General features: G+C 36.9%; 1 protein-coding gene and 1 long non-coding RNA gene across 2 annotated transcripts in view; one reads left to right on the top strand and one right to left on the bottom strand.

The window, feature by feature from the left end:
- Window positions 1-11,489, top strand: part of LOC134353061 (uncharacterized protein C8orf48-like) — a 92,183-nt gene extending 80,694 nt beyond the window's left edge. The window contains exon 6 of the mRNA XM_063060913.1: window positions 4,084-11,489. Coding sequence (XP_062916983.1) covers window positions 4,084-4,188 — 105 coding nt within the window. The 3' untranslated portion in view covers window positions 4,189-11,489. The remainder of the gene's footprint in view (window positions 1-4,083) is intronic.
- A 7,134-nt stretch (window positions 11,490-18,623) lies between these two features.
- On the bottom strand, window positions 18,624-22,964 carry LOC134353384 (uncharacterized). The gene is made up of 3 exons (XR_010019604.1): window positions 22,858-22,964; window positions 21,514-21,758; window positions 18,624-18,985 (listed from the first exon to the last, which is right to left on the bottom strand). It is a non-coding gene; the product is annotated as an uncharacterized LOC134353384 (long non-coding RNA).
- Window positions 22,965-23,179: the final 215 nt, after the last annotated feature.

Genomic DNA, 23,179 nt, shown 5'->3' with positions numbered 1-23,179 from the left:
TATCATCACTGATTTTACAAACTCCATTTCCAGAAAAGTTGGGATATTCTTCAAAATGCAATAAAAACAAAAATCTGTGATATGTTAATTCACGTGAACCTTTATTTAACTGACAAAAGTACAAAGAAAATATTTTCAATAGTTTTACTGACCAACTTAATTGTATTTTGTAAACATACACAAATTTAGAATTTGATGGCTGCAACACACTCAACAAAAGTTGGGACAGAGACAGGTTTACCATTGTGTTACATCACCTTTCCTTTTAGTAACACTTTTTAATCATTTTAGAACTGAGGATACTAATTATAGTAGATTTGCAATTGGAAATTTTGTCCATTCTTGCTTGATATAAGACTTCAGCTGCTCAACAGTCCGTGGTCTCCGTTGTGTGATTCTCCTCTTCATGATGCGCCATACATTTTCAATAGGAGATAGATCTGGACTGACAACAGGCCAGTCAAACACACGCACTCTGTGACTACAAAGCCACGCTGTTGTAGCCCGTGCAGAATGTCGCCTGGCATTGTCCTACTGAAATAAGCATGGACGTCCTGGGAAGAGACATCGCCTTGATGGCAACATATGTCTCTCTAAAATCCTAATATACACCTCAGAGTCAATGGTACCTTCACATACATGCAACTCACCCATGCCGTGGGCACTGATGCACCCCCATACCATCACAGATGCTGGCTTTTGCACCTTTCGCTGATAACAATCTGGATGGTCGTTTTCAACTTTGGCACGGAGAACTCGGCGCCCCTTTTTTCCGAAAACTAGCTGAAATGTGGACTCATCTGACCACAGCACATGGTTCCACAGGCTTTCAATCCATCTGAGTTGAGCTCGGGCCCAGAGAACTCGCCGGCGTTTCTGCATAGAGTTGATATATGGCTTCCTCCTTACATAATACAGTTTCAAGTTGCATTTCTGGATGCAGCGACGGACTGTGTTGAGTGACAATGGTTTTCGGAAGTACTCCCGAGCCCAGCTGGCTATAATTGTCAGAGTAGCATGATGGTTTCTTGGGCAGTGCCGCCTGAGGACTTGAAGGTCACGCGCATTCAACAGTGGTTTCCGACCTTGCCCTTTACACACTGAGATGTCTCTGAATTCTCAGAATCTTTTCACAATATTATGTACTGTAGATGTTGAAAGACCTAATTTCTCTGCAATCTTGCATTGAGAAATGGTCCTTTTGAACTGACCAACGATTCTCTCACGAATTTTGGCACAAAGGGCTGAGCCACGACCCATCCTTGCTTGCAAAGACTTTTATACCCAGTCATGATACCTCACCTGCTACCAATTAGCCTGCTTAATGTGGAGTCTTCCAAACTGGTGTTACTTGAATATTCTGTGCACTTTTCAATCTTATTTTAACTCTGTCCCAACTTTTGTTGAGTGTGTTGCAGCTATCAAATTCTAAATTTGTGTATATTTACAAAATACAATTAAGTTGGTCAGTAAAACTATTGAAAATCTTTTCTTTGTACTTTTGTCATTTAAATAAAGTATCACGTGAATTAACATATCACAGATTTTTGTTTTTATTGCATTTTGGAGAATATCCCAACTTATCTGGAAATGGGGTTTGTAAGTAATGGTCGTCCCTTGCCCAGAACATTCTGAAAGTACCTTTATCAGAAGTACTGCAGTGGTTCAGGAATGTGGATTGCTACCACTTTCTCAAGGGCAGTTAGGAATGGGGAATAAATGCTGGATTGTCAGTAATGCCCATCACCTGTTTACAAAAATATATAAAATGGGTGACCAGGAAAGGATAGCAAAAGTCATTCATCCTTGATTCATTCATCATCACAATTTCAATGAAAACTAAGGAAATATCGCACTCTTCAATCCATTTTAGTTCGTCCATTCAAAACAGTCCTGACGTTCTCAATGTCTACAAATAATTGGTTCTTACAGAATTCAAAGGTTTTCTCACTCACTGCTTCATGTATTGATTATATTTTATTTTAAAGTTTCAGAACACAAATCAAAAAAATTTTTTTTTGCTAATTTGAATCCTATCCGTAATCAGTTGCACATTTTATGTTCCTTAACCAACTCTAAAATTACCTTTGAAATGTCACCTTTCTACTTTGCAAAGCCGAAGTCTTACCTCTTAACATAGACATCTAAAACTAAGGAGCAGCTTTGTTTCTCTGTACTACTATACAATTTTCGCTAAAGTGCTGAATTGGATGCAGCAATCAAGGTACAAATTCCTCTGGCTTACATTCTGTGGTTTGAGCTGCATATTTCATCATTTGTTAGTTTAATGGTCTGTTTTGGATTTAATTATTTAGCACTGAAAATTCTTGGGCCTTTCCAGTCATCCTCAATTATTTCAAAGGCAAAAGTGACCACCTGTATTGTTTACATTGTCTGTGTTAAATTTCAATGGACTATTTAGAGTGTCCAATTCATTCTGTAACTTCTGATTCACATCTTTTCACATTATTCTGCAGCAAAATCTTACTTAAGTGACATACACACGACTAACTGCATTTCTTTTAGTTGTAGCAGACTCAGTTGTTTAAAGTGGTTATATGAACTTGAAGCAGCCCAAATGCTGTGAGCTGATGTATCACATTTCCTGTTATTTCTTTCTCCTTGGTATCCATGCCATGTTCCTTCCCTTACAAAATGTGGTTCACAGTTTCTAGAAACTGCTGGAATTTCAAAAGTGAATAATGATTCACACCTTATGTAAAGGGAGTTCTACTTCAACACTCCTGATTTGTTATTTCAGAAAAATGTGATGCCCACCTCCAACCATTCCCCCTACACAGCCCCAATCCCCAACAGCTAGCTAGCAATAGCCCACTAGAAACAAAAATATTTTTCTTATTTTGATGAAACAGAAAACTCTTGATTTCAAGATTTTTTTTGGTAAAAGCTGTACCTTATATTTTCAATGTTATTTGATCTACTATTTCCAGTATTTTCTTTCAGTGATTTTTTTCAGTGTTGGTTCAAGAGGGAATAGTTGGGGAAAACAAAGATTTAAGGCTAAGTTTTTCAGATGCCTATCCAAAAATACCTCTGCAGAAACACCCTTGCCTCTGCATGCCCATAAATTAGTGTCTGTACTGTTTTTTAATTCCAACTGAATGGAGGCACAGAGAGTAAACCAAACTGGATCCCATCTTCACCACAGCCAAGGGTTGATCAATAAGCATTGCATTGCAGGCAAAACCTGCAACACATCAATATAAAACAATAGCAAATCATGGATTCCTTATTTTCCGGAACATGAAATTTCATCCCTTTAATAGTTGGTGATACTAAGTTACTACAGTTTTGTAGGGTGGCAAAGCTCAAAGGTAAGAGTGGGAAATTAAACTGATTTAGGCATTCTGATGAATTCTATGGTCTAGTCTCATCAGCTGCATGAAGCCCAAACCTGTTGCTCCATTTGTCTTCCCATGAGAGGGAGTACTTGATTTGATTCAATGATATGAAGAATTAGATATCTTTAAATTCTTGCCTTTGCAACATTTGTAAGGAAAACCTGGTTGTTTTGTTGTATATTGTTAGCATACTGTATGTAAAGTAAATATCCTGAAAGAATATGCATTAAAGTTGTCTGATGGAGATAAGAGCAAGACCTTGCAAAGCTGATCTGTCAGTTTCATTTACATAATATTGGTGCCAGCTGTGACTCCAAGGCAGAAGATGAATCTGATAAAGGATGGCCTTTACCAATCAGTCAATTGCTTTGTTCTGGAGCAGGTAAAGGGTAACCTTCAGTGTTTTAGGGACTCTAGTGTACTTTATATGTTTAAAACAGGTGTGAAGTGTATGTATCTCTGTGACAGACTAATATTTTAGATATACCTCTGTATCAGAATTTAAGGTTTGAGGGATTTTATCATTGTATCATGTGAACAAGCTGCCGTTCTTATTAGGATTCTAGTTTTTGTCCAGGCCTACCTACGTTCAAATGAAAGATGTAGCTGCAATGTCATAATATTTCTTTTTTTCATATGATTATACTGGCTGATCTGCATTACGTTTTCATTGTTTGTTAAGTTTTCCTTAATTTTGCTCTTTCACTTGTTTCTTTTGTAGGATGGAATTACATTGATTGGAGAAATACACAGCAGCCTTCCAAAGTATTCAGATGCTACTTCTCTGGTCTGGAAGAGATTATTTGATAAAATAATTTTAAAATAATGATGTAATAATTGAACCTATCGAAGCAAGAAGACCTTTGAAAATGGTCAAAATATAATAAGAAATGGTTACTGAATGCTTGGGGCTTCTCTGGATTCAAAAAGACTAATAAGGACCTAACCAAAGTCATCTTTTCCAAACACTTAAATAACGGTTGTTGAACTAATCCTGCATCAGACAACAACATCACTTGCCACATAGTCTAGATAATGAAAACAGGACATATTTATAAACGTTAGAAGGGCAACATTTCCATGCCTGGTCAATGCTGTGTTTGTTAATTTTGACTAGTACAATAATTAAGCAACAAAAATGCTCTCAATGGGATATAAAATGGAAAAGAACTATGAGGATTTTGCCCATGCTTGTATCATGAGAACTCTGTGTGCAGCTTAGATAAGGAAAAGATTAGCTGTGATATCCCTTTGATAGGGTTTAAAAATCTGAGAGGAAAACAGCAGAGAAGTCATATTTATAAGCAAGTGATGAAATTGAATTTCAGTCTCTTCATTAGAAATTGTATTTCATTAGAATGTTTTATCTTTTACTTCACACTATTTATACTTCAAAGCATCTCACAACAACATCTCACAGCATATTATTGCATATGCTCTCACTGCTTCAAGTTCACATTGCCAATTTATTTTTCCTCCCACCCTGTGCTATTCCTCCATCTGTCCCTTCAGGTAGAAAGGTTTTGTAATGTCTATTTCATCTTTTTTTTGGCATCCTGTAGATAACTGGCTTCCACTCCAGTTCATTGCGTTCTGAGGTGACTGTTGAAGTCATTACTGGAAGCATAACCTGTTCCATAAAAAGAGATGCCTTAAGGGTGGGAGGCAGGGTAGCTCTCCTTCCACCATTTATATCGGGCTTCTAAGTGCTCTTGTGTATGGATTTAAGATTTCCAAAGACATTCTAAATGCTTCTTCTCCTCTGTAAGCAGTCATAGACTAAAGGTTCTGAGGAGTCAATATGGATGTTGTGTTTTCTCAGGAGAATTTCCAAACATTCTTGAATAATTCATGTCCATTGATGATTTTGAATAGAGCCTTTGTTTTGTGAATATGCTATAGCCCAACAGAGATGACTAAATGTAATTAGGATCACAGTGTTAAAGTCGGCCTGAGAGAAGACACTAGGGATAGTTTGTTTAATCTTCCAGTAGATCTAGAAGATTTTACTGGGACTTCCCTGTGTTGAGGTGCCTGCTGTAGGCAATCTAAATCTCATGAAACATATAGGAGATCAGGGATTATTGGAGGCCAGTGGAAGAAGAGATTTGTGCCCTTAATCTTCAAATAATATTTTACTCAGTTGGTTAAATTTTCATTGGTATGTGCCCTTGCTGAACGGTTACTCTTGATATGATGCATTTGGGAGGTCAAGTGCAAGTGAGAGACGCATACAAAAAAAGACAGCATCCGTGAATCATTAATGAGGGATCTTGGGGTACAAGTGTAGTTTTCTGAAAGTGAGAACACATGTAGGTAGGGTGGGGAAGAAGGTGTTTGGCATGCTTGCCTTCATTGCTTGAGGCAATGAGCATGAGTGAAAGTCCTGCTACAACTATAAAACTATTAGGCGAAAATTAGCATATTGTATGCAGTTCTGATCACCATTACACCAATGAATTCACTGGTATATTGCCTGGATTAAAATTTCAGAGGCTGAAAGGTAATCTGATAGAAGTATATAAAATGATGTGAGGTTGATATATTTTTTTTATTTTTTTTCTCTCAGTGCGGAAATACCAAATTCTAAAAGGCATAGTTTTAAAGTGAGAGGAAACCTTATTTAAGGGTGAGTTGTGAGACAATTTTTTAAAATACAGGACATGATATATCGGAGGAGGTGGCAGAAACACAACAACAATGCTTTCAAGGGGCATTAGTTGGACACATGAACAGACAAGGAATAGAGGGATATGGATCATGTGCAGGCAGATGGGATTGGTTTAGATTGGCATCGTGGTGGATGCAGGTGCAGTGGGCTGAGAGGCCTGTTCCTGTGATGTACTGTTCATTGTTTTCTGTGAGAAGTGGTTCACAGTTTTTCTGAATCCTTATTGTTGGAGTGCAAGTTGATAAAGAAACCTTTGTCTAGAACATAATAAAAGAAATGCCCATCCTCTTGTATTCTTCAGCAGATGAGTCAAGAATTTGTAGCTTAGTCTCCAGATGCACTTGGTTTTTTTGTAAATTGTGGCTTGAATGCTGAGATTACAGTGACCTTTGTTCTGGACTATCAGAACTACATTTTTTCATACTTTCATTCTTCCTGTAAATTAGCTCCAATCTAGTAGGAAGATGGATGGAAATGAGGAGCAGCATTACACTGTGCATTTGTTTAGAATAATGTGGATACCTGTGTGAAAAGGCCACAGAGGTGGGAACTAATGAGCATTACACTATAAGTAAAGAGCTGGTATTTGGAAAGGTCCTTGGACAGGTTCAGAGGGAAATTGGCTAAATGCGGACAAACAGGACGAGTTTAGATGAGAATCTTGGTCTGCATGGACAAGTTGGGCCACAGGATCTGTTTTTGTGCTGCATGATACTGACTGTATAAATGTCCCGTAGTTCTAAAAGTGACCAGAATTTTCCTTGAACTTGTAGAAGAGACTCAGAAAATGATATTTGAGGAAGGAACTTAGCTGAACTTGGTATTTCTTTGTAAGAAACTAAAGGACAAGGGTATAGGGACTGGAACAGTCCAAAGAAATTCAGTTGGCATTGGTCCCAAGAAGGTTAATTAAATTGTTAGTATTTTTCTGGAAATGGGGTCAAGAGAGCAGAAGATGAGTCTCGTGGATGAGGTGAAATCAGTGGGGTAAGAGAGAAGAGAGATATGGTCTCCAATATCTCCTCTGCTGGATGCAGCTACTGGATCCCGAGACCAGCAAATTAACAGGGCAGCAGTTGGATTGTTATACCTGTTTCAAAATAGATGATTTGCTGGCCAACGATGATCCTTAATCCTATATTTTAGATTTGGGCTGGCAACAATAGGTACATCAGGGCAATGGAAAGATACCACCAATGCTATTTCTACAAATTCATCCAAATTCACTGTCTTCTCCTCGGCCAGCACCCCAGTGGAGATTCTATTTATGCTGGGCAAGTCATGATGTTTGCATACCAGTTTGCATTCCATTCTGGCTCATTCACACAGTGATGACTCTGTAGACAGAGGAGAAGATTCAAGGTGGTGCTCAAGGTCTCCTTGAAGAAGTACACGAACCTCTGGGAATCTCGAGCTTATGACCTTTCCAAATGGAGTAAGAGCATTGACAATGGTATTGAGAACATCAAACCCATGCTCAAACAATGGAACAAACAAACCCCCCCAAACTCTCCACATGCCTACTTGTTCACTTGTCCTATCTGGAGAAGCGTCTGCAGTTCCCACATTAACTTCATCGGTCCCTTCAGAACAAACAAAATGGTGTGGAAGCAAATAATCTTCAATCCAGAACTGCTTAAGATACAAAATGAATGTTTTATGGGCTAAGGTAATGACAATGTGTCTTAAAATCTGAAGAAATAATTATCTTTCTCTTCCCACAGATGCAGGCTGACCTGCTGAATATTTCCAGCATTTTCTATTTTTATTTTAGATTTCCAGCATCTGCAGTTTAAAAAAAATCTGTTATCATATCTGAACTCCACTGTGATTAAAAATACTGTCAATTATCCACTGAGACACTGAGAATACTTACTGTACACGTGAATTATTGTAACTTGGCTAATGGTTTGAACTGTTGAAATTTGGGTAAGAAGCTGTGACAGAATATTAGCCAAGAGGAATTTATATGTAAATCCCTACAATTATTTAAAAAAAATATATTACAGCGATAAAAGTGGAAATATTTGACATTTAGAACAGAGAATTACACCCCTGCACTATTTTTCAAAAGGTAAATATGTGGGTAGGGAAATTCTCCTTACTTGGCAGTACTGGGATTGTTTGCCTTTTTTTTGTAATAATCTGAACACAATGTACTTTGCAAGCTATTTACATACAAAAGTATTGTAGATTTATAAGGGAAGTGTAGACAAAGTGTGTTCAAAATTTGAACTATGTGTATAATAAAACAAAAAGTAAGCAGTGGAAGAAAAGTACAAATTAACTGCAAACATTAATTTTCAATATGACTAGATGGAACTTGATCATGCACAGAATGGCTACATGTTGGGCTCATCTGAGAATTCATGAGCATTTTAATTTTCACATTCAGTTAAGATGGTTAACATTGTTGGTTATAATGAAGAACCACCACCAAGATTCTCCAATGTTCCATGACCTAATGTGACTCTTGCTGTTTTGACTTCTTAGGTAATAGTCAAATTTAATTTAATATTTTTATGTTAGGCAGACCAAGGACAGCTTATTATAATTAAGAGCCTGTATCCAACTTAATGGATTTGGCAGACATTAGGGTAGTTGAATCCACTTAAGGAAGATAAAGGCATTTCAATTTCACCCAATCACTTCTCTTGCGCAGCTGTAAGAGCTAACGGAGGACTAACGGTCTCCAGTACTTAACAAAGAGTTTATAATACAATCTAAGTGCTGTTTCTGTGCCAAATCTGTTTGATCAGGCTGGACAAACCTGAATGGAATAGTATCTAATTACAGGCTAAGGCTCTTGGCCAAGTTTTTATAATCATGACCCATAAAAGAGATGTCACATGAGTTTCGTGCATTTGGGAAGAGCTTCCTGCATCTATTGAACTGTAGGACTTAGTTTGAATGTCATTGAATATGGCCTTTCTTTAAAAGAATTGTCTAGGCATTCTTCTACAATTTCGGATGCTTGCAAGTTTTTTGTAGCTGGGTGTTGATGGCAATTATAGATTGATTTACTACCTTTTGCTAACTCCAATCCCTACATGAGGGAAGAGGTGCAATCACACGTGTCTTTTTTTTTGCTGCTAATGAATATATGTTGAAGCTTTTTATTAATTATAGCAACTGATGTCTTCACATTATTTCTGTTCTATAAGGAGTGTTTTGGTATTTGCCTTGCATTTTAGAGGTATTTTAATAACCTGGATGATAGTGAACAGAACTGCAGGTTAGATATAATGTCCTTTGAATATTGGAACAAGCTTATTGAGGAAACATTGAAGAGTTAACAGAAATTCAGAAATGATTCTCGAATAAAATATAATGGTCCAAAAAGATCTACAGAGAACTGTAGGATTTTCATTGTGTAATGTGTGGTATGTTAACACTTTAAAACATAGCAAGAAGACATTTAGGAATCGGATTAGAGCATTTAACCATTCTGGCTGCTTCATTAAGCTTGATTTAGCAGTCCTGATGAAGGATCCTGGCCAAAATTGTTGACTGTTCATTCCCCTCCAAAGATACCCAAGCCCCTTGAGCATGTTGTGTGTGTTGCTGAGGATTTCCAGCACCTGCAGAATCTCTTATGTCTATGATTTAACTGAATTATATTTGATTAATTTACATTTTTCCCTTTCAGTCATTTTGCTACATTACATGACCTGTTTAAGAGTTGTAAGGCTCAGAATGTAATCTTACCTGTTTTTCCCTTAGGCCTCTTATTAAATGCAATAATTATGTCCAATACTGTATCTGTACAATAGCTCAGCTGTTGGTTTGAAGCACTTTTATTTGAAGACATGAGCTGTTTAGTGCCTGACCGAAAACCCTCAGTAAGTACAAGCATGTAGAATATGTTATGAGGATCACTGAATGCCTTATTTACAAAGGGCTTTCTTTATCAATGAAAAGAAGATTGAACATGCCAACCAAAGTAGACCTTTCTCTACAGTCAAAAAGTGTTTTCTCTGTAGGATTGAAGCATAAGATCCCTCTTCGTGTTAAAACCATTGTGCGAAACCTTATAATATGAGTTTTGCCAGGTTTAGGAACCGGTCTGCTGCAAATAAAAAGTCAATCAAGCTTTCCATTGGACTATATTTTGCAGATCACTCCTTTCCATGCTGGTTTACCGCCATGCAGAAAATTGTATCCCATGCATCAAGGCACATTTTATCAAAGCAATTGCTGGTTCATAAATTTTGACATTGAAGTGAATCTGTCATGCCAGTGTTTTGAAAACATAATTTTAGCTAGTTGGTGAAGGCTGATCCAGTAAAATTTAATTATGTTTCAAGTTCTAAACTGTTATGTACCTGTAAAACTCTACCAACACTGCATTCCTGAATATATGAGAAGGGCAAGAATACTGTTTGGGGCTGTGGGTACAGACCCTCAAGGTATTTTTGTCATCTCCGTGAATTTGAATATAATACTGGCACCATGATATGCAGAATTAAAGAATTCAACTGGTAGCACATTTGACAGGGTAATGAAAAATTTGTCAGAAAAATTAACAAATTGTTTCACAATAAATCTAAGGAGAGATATATTGCAGCTCAGAATCACATAACTTCAGAATGGTTCCAGCTGTTCACCCAGTTGAGTCCCACCTCCTGCTTTGTACCCAAGCTTTGTAGTTTGTGTTTCTTTTTTTCACGTACTGTATTTGTTCAGAGGTATCATTGGAAGCAGGCAGTTTGGTGGAGTATAAGAGGCTTTTAAATAGACACATGAATATGAAGTAAATAGATTGGGTTTGGATAATTTAAAGGAGAAGGTCATTTAGTATAAATTGCTGTCAAGATCAGAACAAAATTGTGGGCCATATGACATGTTTATATACTCTTTTATGGTTTTGGTTCCTTTTTTTTTAATACTGCAGCTGCATCTGATTTCACAACCCCATGACACTAACTAATTTCTGTGTACATTATTTTTCCTCATGTTTCTATTCGGTTCTTTTGCCAAGCATCTTCTTCCTGTGTCTCCTAGCTTTTGGCCTCTCCACTAGTTTTGTTTTATTAGCTCTGTAAATACCCATTGTGATTTAAAAACATATATTATAACTTCGTACAACTTTCTCCATTCTAGGTTAGAATGATCCCAGCTTTTGCAGTTTATCTACATAACTAGAATTTCACATTCCTGGAATCATTTTGGTAAACATTTCTGAAGCCCCTCCAACATCTTCACATCTTATGAAAGTGTGATACCCAAAAATGGGCATGGTACCCCAACAGAGGCTGAACTAATGCTTTATAAATATTTATCATGACTTTCTTGCTCTTGGATTTGTGAAAAACAGATTCCAAATATTTTTATGACTTCTGTCCCAACCTATGGTACCAATTTCAAGGCAGAGGCTGGTAGTTGATAGATGGAAACAGATAAGGCAATCAAATCAGGCAGATGGATCTGGTGAGGGAAACTAAGGAACAGTTTCAGACAAAGTCGAGAAGGTGTTATGTAGAACATGATCGGGTGGGAGGTGGAGGGAAGATTATGGACAAGTGGAGCCATATGGGAGAGGGGAAAGGAAAGTAAGACTAAAGGAGAAAAACACCAGGTGGATAGTGCAGATGGAATCAGGTGGGAGAGGGAATTGAATCTAGGTAACAGGATGGGGGTGGAAATCGTAAACAAAGGAAGAGAGAAATTAGGTGGACCAGTAAGAATAGGAAAGGAACACACCTTATGTCAGAGGTAAGGTGATTAATGAAACAACTGAACATGGTTGTGGGCAGGAAGCTATCATGAAGATCTTCTTCAATTTAGATGTATTCTTAAGCAATCTGAATCATCTTTCCCTTGTACTTGGAACAACTCCAGCCAGGCAAAAGTTTCCCACTAATGCCCATTGACTTCATTTTCACCAAAGATCCTTGATGCCAAGAGCAATTACTTTTACTTCAGTTCATGGCTGAAATTCAGAGAAGCTGCAATGAGGTCTGGAGTTTTGTGGTCCTGATGCAATCAAATCTTGGGCATCTGTGAGCAGGTAATTAAGTGATGTTTATTTCCAATGTTCATGATACCTTCCATCACTTGATAACTGAGAGTAGCCTGATGGAAAGTACGTAATTAGCTGGATTGCATTTATGTGTTGTTGTTATCTACAAGACAGACCTGGGATTTTACCATGTTGCCAAATAAATACCACTGGCTTAATGCACAGATAGTTCTGGAACTACAATCTTCAGCTTAATATCTGTGATTTGTTTTGAGACTTTCCTCTATCCATTGTTCTTGGTATCCTATTAAGTGATCTGAACTTTTCTGTGATTGACGGATGCCTGAAGACAAAGCAGCGATGAATTATCCACAAAGCACTTTTGGGTGAAGTTGTTTGCAGACACGTCAGCTTAGTTTGGGACCTGCCATTATTGAGAATGTCTGGTGCTGTTGTTGTCAAGCTCCTTATCAAGTCAGTGTTGCTCTATTGTCCTTTATTTGTCCAGTATGGTTCATGTTGGCAAGACCACCATTTAACACCCACCTCTGAATATGTCTGATAAAGTACTAGAATGTTGCCTGTTTAATTCACTGCAATCCTTTGATTGATCATACTGCCATAAAGCTGTTACATTGGACATACCAGGTTTTTGATACAGCACAATGTATTTCTAATATATTTCCAAATTGAGATAATGTGTGTCATGAGTAATAAAAACAGGGGTAGGCTACATGGGCCATTAAAACCTGCTTTGCACTTCAGTGCAAATATAATCTTGACCTCAAATCTACTTTCCTGCTTTCTTCTCCATACCCTTGTAGTACCAACATTTATCTGTTTTGGCCTTAAATAACTTCAATAACTCAGCCTACACTGCTCTCTGAGATAGAGAATTCCAAACATTTATGACGCTCCGATAGAAAATATATCTAATTGTTTTGTTTCTTAGATCTAAAACCATGGTTCCTTTAGATCCTCCATGAGTCAAAACATTCTTTCAAGCTCCTTCAGAAGCTTATCTATTTCAATAGACTACAAAACCCAAGGATTCTGCTGAAATTACAGACCTTCCCATGGGTAATTGAAAATCATTTACCATTTGAAAAATAACAAATGAAAGTAATTTTGCAATTTCTATGGCATTCATTTTAAAGACAGACTCATATATTTTGTGTCTGTCTTCATAAAAGAATGCACAGAAAACCTTTTGGAAATGACACTGGACTACAGGTCTGGAGTAATAAAATTGTAGTATTAGGAATGAAAGGTAATAAATCCTTTAGCACATTCATCCACTGTGATGAAGTGCTTTGAGAGATTGGTGATGAAGTATATCAACTCCTGCCTGAGGAGCAACTTGGATCCACTTTAATTTGCCTACTGGCTCAACAGCTCAATAGCAGATACCATTTCATTGGCTCTTCACTCAACCCTGGAACATCTGAACAGTGAAGACGCATACATGAGGATGCTCTTCATTGACTATAGTTCAGCATCAACACTATCATCCCCTCAAAACTAATCAATAAGCTCCAAGATCTAGACCTTAGTGTGAGCTTGTACAACTAGATCCTCAATTTCCTCACCTGTAGAACCAAGTCAGTTCGGATTGGTAACAACATCTCCACAACCACCATCTACACAGGTGCACCTCAAGGCCCCCTGCTCTACTTGCTTTACACTTATGAGTGTGAGGCCAAGTACAGCTCCAATGCCATTTTTAAATTTGATGATGACATCTCTGCTGATGGCTGAATCAATGATGGTGATGAATCAGCTTAAAGGAGGGAGATTGAAAATCTAGTAGAATGATGTAACAACAGCCTCTCACTCAATGTCAGCATTACCAAAGAGCTGATTATTGACTACAGGAGGAACATGAATCAGTTCTCCTCAGGGGATCAGAGGTGGAGAGGGTCAGCAACTTTAAATTCCTCGCTGTTATCATTTAAGAGGATCTGTCCTGGGCCCAGCTCATAAGTGCTAGAAATTTGCAAAGCTTCTCATGTCACGTAAAATTTTGACAAACTTCTGTAGGTGGAGAGTATACTAACTTACTGCATCACAGCCTGGTATGGAAATACCAGTGCCTACAAAAAGTAGTGGATACAGCCTAGTCCATCACAGTTAAAAGCCCTCCCCACCATTGAGCACATCTACAAGGAGCACTTTTTCAGGAAAGCAATATCCATCATCAAGGACCACAGCCATCCAGGCCATCAGGTCCTTCTCATTGCTGCAAACAGGAAGGAGGTACAGGAGCCTCAGGGTCTACACCACCAAGTTCAAGACCCCTCAACTATCAAGCTCTTGGATTAGAAGGGATAAATTCACTTCACTTCACAAACCCCAACACTGAATTGATTCTACAACCTATGGACTCACTTTCAAGCTCTCTACAATCTCATGTTCTCGCTATTTATTGCTTATATATTTATTATGATTTTTTTTCTTGTATTTTTACAGTTTATTGTCTTTTGCACACTGGTTCATTTGTCTTTGTTGTGCATGGTCTTTCATTGATTCCATTGTAATTACTGTGAATGCTTGCAAGAAAATAAATCTCAGGGTATAGTATATGGTAACATATATGTACTTTGATAATAAATTTGCTTTGAGCTTTGAAAGTTGATCTCTAGGACTTGATCCTATGGTTTTGAATAAGGTAACAATGCAGATAATGGACACCCTGGTTGCAATTTCCAAAATTCCATAGATTCCATAATCATTTCTCCAGATTGGTGGGTAGAAATTGTAATCCCACTATTTATGAAAGGTAAAGGAGCGATAACAGGGAACTGTAGAATAACTAGCCTGACATCATAGTAGGGAAAATGCTGGAATCCATAAGTAATCAATGGGACATGGAAATTATTAGTAAGATTGGACAGAATCAACATGGATTTATCAAGGGGAAATTGTGTTTGACAAACCTTTTGGAATTTTTTGATTCTTTAGTTTAAGGGTAAACCAGTTCATGAGTTGTATTTGGGTTTGTGGAAGGCCTTTGTTCAGATGCCACATAAGAGATTATTCAACAAAATTGGAGTGTACGATGTTAGAAATAATATACTAGTGTACATTGAGGATTGGTTAGTGGATAGACAACGCATAGTGAATATCATTGACTCGTTTTTGGGTGAGGAGGATGTAACCATTGGAGCACTGCAGGGATTGGCGCCAAGTCCCGAGCTGTTCACATTTTATGTTAATGATTTAGATGAGAAAATCAAGGACAATATGTAAATTTGCAGATGATATAAATTTAGGTGGTAACGTAGGCTGCAGGAAGGATACAGAGCTTTTAGGAGGATACAGAATTATGAAGAGTAAATTCAAGCTGTTTTTTTCCTTTTAGGTTGTGTAAGACTAGAACTAGAGGGTTTATGGGTAAAAGGTGAAATGCTTAAGGGGAACATGAGGGGGAACTTCTTCACTCAGAGGGTGATGAGAAATGTAGAAATGGTGAATGTGGGTTCAATTTTTCGATTTCACCATCTCAGGGGAGTTTGGATAAGTACATGGATGGGATGGGTTTGGAGGGCTATGGTCCTGATGATGGTCGATGGTACTAGGTGGAATAATTGTTTGGCACTGACTAGATGGGCTGAAAGGCCTGTTTCTGTGCTGTAGTACTCTATGACACTATGATTATATGAACAAGCCAAGTAAATGACAAAAGCTATTATAGAGCATATAATCTGGGCGATGTGAGGTTGAAAATAGGAAGGCAGTGTATTTTATGTAAATGTGATAGATACTGGAGTTCAAAAGAACTCATGGGTGTTCTTGTACAAGACTAACTGAAGGTTAACATACAGATTAAGTAAACAATTAAAAGAGAAAATAACAACAAAATAGAGATGCTGTGATCCAGTTCTAGAGAGTCCTAGTGAGATAGCATCTTGGAGTTTATGTAGAGGTCTGGTCTCCCAGCCTGAAGAAGGATACACATATTTGCCATATAAGGATTGCAGTGAAGGGCCACCAGTTTGTTTCCTGGTATGGTGGGTACAACATATGAGGAGAGATTAAGAATGGGTGTTCATCTCATTAAAGTATCAGAAGTTGTTAAAGGGTTTTCCAGTATAGATGTGTAATGTTTCCCCTGGTTGGGGTATATCCAGGAATTGCAGTCTAAAAGTCATGATTAATTATTCAAGACGGAGTTCAGAAGCAATTTCTTCACCCGGTAAATGGTGAATCTTTGGAATTCTCTGACCAAAAGGACTGTGGAGCCCCAGCTGCCAAATATATTCATGATAATAATTTATAAATGTTTAGGTTTTCCGGGAACCAAAGGTGATGGAGTTTGTGCAGGTTAGTGGCAGTGAAACTAAAGATCAGTTTATGATCTTACTGAATGTGGAGCAGGCATATGGGACTAATTTACCTAGTCTTGCTTCTTTTTCTTATGTTCTTGTGTTCATTTGGCATGATAATTTGTAACTTTGCAATAATTATCGAAAAACTATGAAGTTGAAGCTAAATAGTGTCATTCTGGTGAGAGTTCTCTTAGTATTGAAGGTAGTAGTCCAAACTTAGGCACACTTAACTTTTATTTTAAATCAGGCTGACAAAATGTGCATAACTGTTGGATCCAGGTAGCTTACCATTGGAACAGATGTAAACTTAAGGCTTCTGTTTCATCAATGGTGGTTTCTCATGGATATTCCCGGAAAACAGCTTTGGGAGGCAGGGTTGGGGTGGTGGTTGGGTGGGCGCGGAGAGAATATGGGAAGCTGTAGTTAGCAGAGAGAAAAGATTGAGATAATGATTGTTGAAGGTGGATTGACAGTAATTGTGAGAAAGTATTTGGGTGGTGAAAGGTCAGAGTAAAGCCAATTAGGAACTGTCAGTTTTTTTTTCTGACCAGTCAAATCCAGCTTCCATTCAAAGTGGAGTTTCTTGAGTGTTGTTTAGGTCAGTATTTCAAAAAGGGCACACCTAACGAGATCATTTAGATGATGGAAAAATATTAAGCAGGCATTATTTTTCTCTCTCTCTCTTTCCAGCCATTTCTGGAATTACTGTATAATCCTTAGATCTTTGTTTAATTCTGGCTTTCAATTAGAGAAAATGGATAGTGGTGCCAAATATTAGCATTTAATACCACAAATACATAGCAGACAAATAGCAATGAGAAGAAGCTAAAGGCTAAAAATTGTAATAATTTTATTTAAATATAATACACTTAAGTTAAATTGAATACTACACCTCTGCACTATTTGCTATGTAGTTACTTCAGAAAGATATATACTGAATATAACTTTTGAAAAAAGTATTGGAACTGAAACACTGACCATCACCTCACAAGAATTCACAGAGGACATTTTAAGATCAATTTAATTTTCTTTAGGGATAAGTACATTCATATGTTCCATACACCTTTTATGACCTTGTATAAGCAGATTCAAGAAACCATGATCAATTATCACTTAAATTATCATTTGATCTTATTGCTTAAGCTTTCAATAAAGAGAAATATTCACATTTTAATCAAAGAACATTATGTCTTGTAGCAAAGTAGATAATATCTGTTAGTTTGCATTTTCAAGAAGCATATATTCTTTAAAATCATAACAAATGTTAAGTATTGTTAAGGTAATTGAGGAAAAAGTAATTCAATACTACCTCTGTATAAACAATGTTGTGTGCAAAAGTACTATTGTTTATATATAGATATATATTTATATATGATAATTTTACATTCTTATCTCTATCATTAGACCATAAGTAAAATAACCCACTAGAGCAAAAAAAAAGGAAATTTACAGATAGTTTTGTTTGTATTGCAGCTTGTCTTATTGAAAATTGTCATTAATGAAGCACAAAAAAATTGACCAAAAATTGCCTGCAAAATAAAATATTTTCTTTTCGTGGATGATGGTGGGTTTAATGGAGTTCTATCTTGGAAAATGTTTGCCTCATGAAAATAGATGTACTCTGTAAGTTAGATTGACATCATTGTTGACAGGAGTTGATCAGCTCTGTGGACTTTTCAAATGACCAGTCCAATATAGAAACAAGAACTAAGGACTATAAACTTACATTCATGCAAAAAGTTACAGATTATGCAAGGCAAAACAATGTAAATGCAGTAAATATTTTTTTCATCTTACTACTTGTCAGTACTTATATTCTCTCCCCTCCATCTGTAAAAATAGGTTACCCTTACTATGTCTGTGCAGGCAAGCTTAAGACTAAATGGTTTATTTTCAAAAGAGTTTATAATCTTAAATGTCTTTATTGTAAACAGGCCAGTTTTGTCTTCAACTATTCCTGGTGGAAAAAAAGTCTTCCAGAATCTCGATTGACCGAGTTTTAGAATTTTTCAGGTGGAATGGTGTAGCTTGGAATTCCCTTGGTCTCTTTCATATTCCTCCTGGGCTCGTTGAATTTTTTTGCTTTTCAGTTTCCATTTATGGAAGTGAAAGGTTGCAAGAGATGTAGATAATAAGGTAATTATTAAAGCCAGCAGGATAAGCAGTGCCACAAATGAAGAGATACTTTCCTCCAGACGTTTTGGGTCCCCTTCATTAGTTGAGTTAAATTTTGAAATGTTTTCATTTTGATTACTTGGCAGCAATGTTGGCATTAAAACTTTATGAAACTTAGAATTCATTTTGAAATTAAAGCTCAAAATATCTATTTCACCGATTCTTCATGAAGCATAAACATGAGCTTGGGATTTATCATGAAATTCTAATTTCAAAAATGTGTCTCCATTAACATAGTGTAAGTTTATATTTAATGTTAATGAATCAACATAGATAATGTTAAGAGATCAAGAACTGTTCATGATAAGATGATATGGTCAGCAAACATGAACCTCCATTGTCTCACAAGCTAGCTTTGTCAAAGTGCTGGTATCTTCAGTTATTTTGTAGTTGGTTTTAAGTGATCTTGCTGTTAGGTTCACACGTAGTTTCAAAGCCCTTTTTAGGAAAACTGCTGAATTTCAAATATGGTGCATCAGGAGGCAGTCTAGAGAAAGAAACATTTCTATTTAAAGCATAGGCTTAATTCCATTTTTCAAGCATAGATAAAATCATTAATGTCTTTCTTTGATAGAATGGGAAGCTGACAGGTGGAATATCTTAATAGCAATGCTGAGTAATTTATTTGTAAAATTCTATTGGCATTTATATCGACCATATTATTCCATGTTGCATACAAATGAAAAGAGTCATTAAAAATGTCCAAAATGAAATTACTTCCAGTGTTGTCTATTTCTCAAATGGTTACTTCTGATTTAACACAATGATTTTGCATAGTTTCAATGCATTTTCTGGTAGTTGTGCATACAATCCAAATGGAATCATCTTGGCATTGCAATCAGTAAAGCCCCAGGGTAGAGCATGTGGGAATTGACAATCAATGGTGCACTGGTAAATTGTAAAGATGCTCCAGTTAAGACAAGTATCAGAGGCTCAATAGGTTTAATCAAGTCAAAGAAAATTGATGTAATATACAGCATGTTGCTAATAACAAACCAACATGTTCAATCTAGATTCATGGAAGTTGTAATTAATTTCATGTATCTGTACTTTTGGATTTTTTTGTCAGACAATTGAATTATTTTTACAGTAAACATTTATGTTAATCATATATGAAAATCTTTCACAGCACTAATGGTTTTATGTAGTTACTGATTTTTTAAAATATAGATTCTGCTGTGTACAGTAGCTTTAGGGTGAATTATATACTGGAGCAGTACAGGAAAAAGATATGGAAAATGTAAGAACTTTAAACAAAAATTACATCTGCAAATAAAGTACAAAATAAGGAAACTGGGATTATGCTTAAAATTATGAGAGCAACTTTGTGATGTGTTTTGTTTTGCGCAAAACATGGTCTTACTATGAAAGGTTCTTTTTGAATAAACCCAAGTTATTACTTTGGCCCATGTTTGGTTGAAAGAGGCTCTACGCAAAGCAATGCAAAGACAAAACATCGTGTTTTGCCAGTATTCTTCTGTATAACAACATTTTGAGAAAATGTTTGAGAGGAGGACAACACTTAGAATATGTTACATTGTTATACCTTTTTCTAAAAATAATCTTTTACCCTGAGTTAAGTTTATGCACAAATTTTACTTGGATTTCAAGACAGTGAATGGGAAGTAATTTAATAGAAAATGTGATTACTTCACTCTAAATGGTTGAATTGTAAATGCAGTGGTATAGTATACACAGCCAAATATTATGAGTAGACAATTTGGAAAGGTTATTTTAAGACTACAGTATCATTATATATGGCAGCGATTTGGACCATATATAAGGCATGGTCAGTTATATGGTGTCTCCGTGTATTATAACCCAATACAGTACTGCATTGAGATGTTCTTTTTCTAAATGCTGTCTTTTAATTTTTTTGATAAATATTGAAAATCAGTCTCTCCTTTAACTACAAATGTGGGCATTCAATTACTTAACCAGTTGGTATTGAAAGCACTGACTGAAAAGTTTGAAACCTAGTTAAGTCAATGAACCAAATAACATTTTTGGAAAGGAGCATCTCTACAAGGATAGGAAAGGAACTATTTCCCCTTTAAACATTTATTGTATTGAAAATCATGTTTTGATCACCTTAAATTCATGGGCTTTGTTCTTGTAAAAATCCGTTACATTTTTATTTACATAATGACTGTGCTGGTAATTCCTATGTGACCTTATTTGCTCAGATAGTTATGCAGGATAAATTCTATTGCAGTTTTGTACAGTCTTGTTTCTTTGGTAGCACTAAGGGAATAGATGAGTGGAGTGAACAACTGTAGTGAAAATGCATTTATTTCAGTACATTTACAAATACCCAGTGTCTAGTGAGACATAGCGAAACTATTCTCCCACACATAAATCATTCAGTGGGCCATATATTAACCTTTTAATTTCTGAATCTATTTATTAATATATGCATTATATATAATGTAATATATACATTAGATATCTATGGAAACGAATTCATGATTGCATGGGAAGCAAAATAGCATATGCACATAAATGTATACACTGAAACAAACTTATTCAGACTTATAGATATGTGTTGATACATTTAGCAGTTCTATATCACGTTTAAAAAAAAGCAAGGCAAATCTACATTCATATATAGGCTGGCGATGAATGCATAATAGGAAATAAAATGACCGAAGCCCTGCAGGGACTTAAGTATTAGGAAGATAATTTAAAGCTATGCATTGACTGAATTGTAGAGATGGTTAATCCCAGGGGCAATCATGATGCTTTTAAGTGATTACTGAGGATTTACAGAAGCCTCGGCATATTTGAACTGGAATCTGTCGTTTTATGTACAAAAGCGGGATTCGCAAATCGCAAACTGCAATACCATCTTTCCTTAAACATAGTTTCTCATTTCATAAAATTAGAAATCATCTGCCACCCGCCGCCTTACACTGTAAACTCTGGTTTATTCTTTTACAGAATTTATGTAAAAACAGCAACGATGCCTGATTTCTTTATTTAATGTGATAGCTTCGGAATGGTTAAAACCGTTACCTGTTTCTGAAAGATCTGCCGCAGATGGAAGAATGTTTAATAATGGGGAGCCAATGCTGAACAGGCGCTCTCCCCTGCTGCAGTATCAGAGGTTTCCGCGCTGGCGTTAAAATGATCCAGCATTATTCCAGTTTGATCAACATTCAGCGATGAACCCTGCCGGTATCTCCCTTCTCTCTTCAACTTTACTTTACTTTATTCAGAATCACATCACGTGAACGGAATGGTACGGTCCAATACGAGATCTTGGGAAGAAATGATACGATTCAGAAAACGAGGGAGGTGGAGACAGAGAGCTCAGAAAAATAGGGATGCGGTGAGAAACGCCACGAAGCAGAACTATTTATTCGACCATGCCAAACGGTACTCACACTGAGAGGAGGGTAAAGTTTAATTAACTCAAACTAAACAGTAAAGTATATTTCCAGGATTTACGTGTTTTTTTTATTCAAAGGCTGTTAGGACAAGCCCCGATGAAATGCCAAGGTTACGGAGCTCCTCAGTACTTCTCTGTGATCATGATAACTGACACGATAACATAAATATGCGAGAGCAGCATACTTTATTTAGCTAAATATGCACCACACAATAATTGTTTTGCAAGTCAAGCCCTGGCAGTAAGGTTCAAGCAGAGCTTGGTCGGAAACCCTCGAAGAATAAGTAAATCCAGCATTCTATGACAAAAACAGTCAATCTAACAAAAGCATGTTCGTACACATTTTGCTTTGAGAAATCTTGAGTATTTTTACCCAGCCCTTTCTAAAGATATTGACCCAGTCTCTACCATGCCTGCGCCCCTAAAAGTACCTGCTCTTGATATATTAGTGGTGCCAGTGGGTGTTGGCTGTTCAGTCATCGGGAACATCATTAAGGAGACTGATCCTGTTGTTTTACACTGTTCTTTAATGGCCCATTCTGCGGTAACGCAACATGCTGTCAACTAGGGGGGATAAAAATAGAATCTGGGAAATCAATCCCCCACTTGAACATACAACCGATTAAATTGTCTAGTTGAAGATAGTAATTCATGAACCCTGAGAAGTGTTGCTAATCTGGTCGCCGCAGCCTTCCTCCAGTGCAGTTCTCGTTAGGACATTGGAGCTTTTGTCTTGTTTCAGTCGGTTCAAAGCTGGTGATGTGAACTGAATCCTCATCAAGGTACAGTGACACTTCACATAGATGTGTCGTAATGCTTTTGGGATAAAATTAATTATTGGACTAAAGTTACTATTACGTTGCGCTATTTGGTATGAATGGGGGTGCTCTTCTTTGATTAGTACCGGGATAAATTACTCTGCTTAATGCAAACGATTTTTATTTACGCCGAGATAGATTATACCCGACCTGGGATACTTGATGCTATCACGGAGTGCTAAAAATACAAAGGATGCTTCTCCCCACTATTATTCCCCATCAGCGAGATATCCACAAAAGTCCACAAGAAAAATGATCTTTGGATAGCATTTATATTCTGAGCACACTGTTGCGCAAGAGAGGCGGAGTGGTGCGTTAGACAGGAAAGGTTGAGCGAGTATTCAGTCACTGCTGAAGCTGATTAACGTGCCAATAACATGAGTACAGTCAGAATGCCGGTGCCACCGAGCCGATCAAAACTACAGCCGAGGTACAAAACCGACCAGAATATCTGAAAGAAAATATACATTTA

Source organism: Mobula hypostoma, chromosome 10, assembly GCF_963921235.1.
Source record: "Mobula hypostoma chromosome 10, sMobHyp1.1, whole genome shotgun sequence".
Taxonomy (NCBI): domain Eukaryota; kingdom Metazoa; phylum Chordata; class Chondrichthyes; order Myliobatiformes; family Myliobatidae; genus Mobula; species Mobula hypostoma.
The sequence above is the reverse complement of the archived record's forward strand: the minus strand, read 5'-3'. Positions and strand labels throughout refer to the sequence as shown.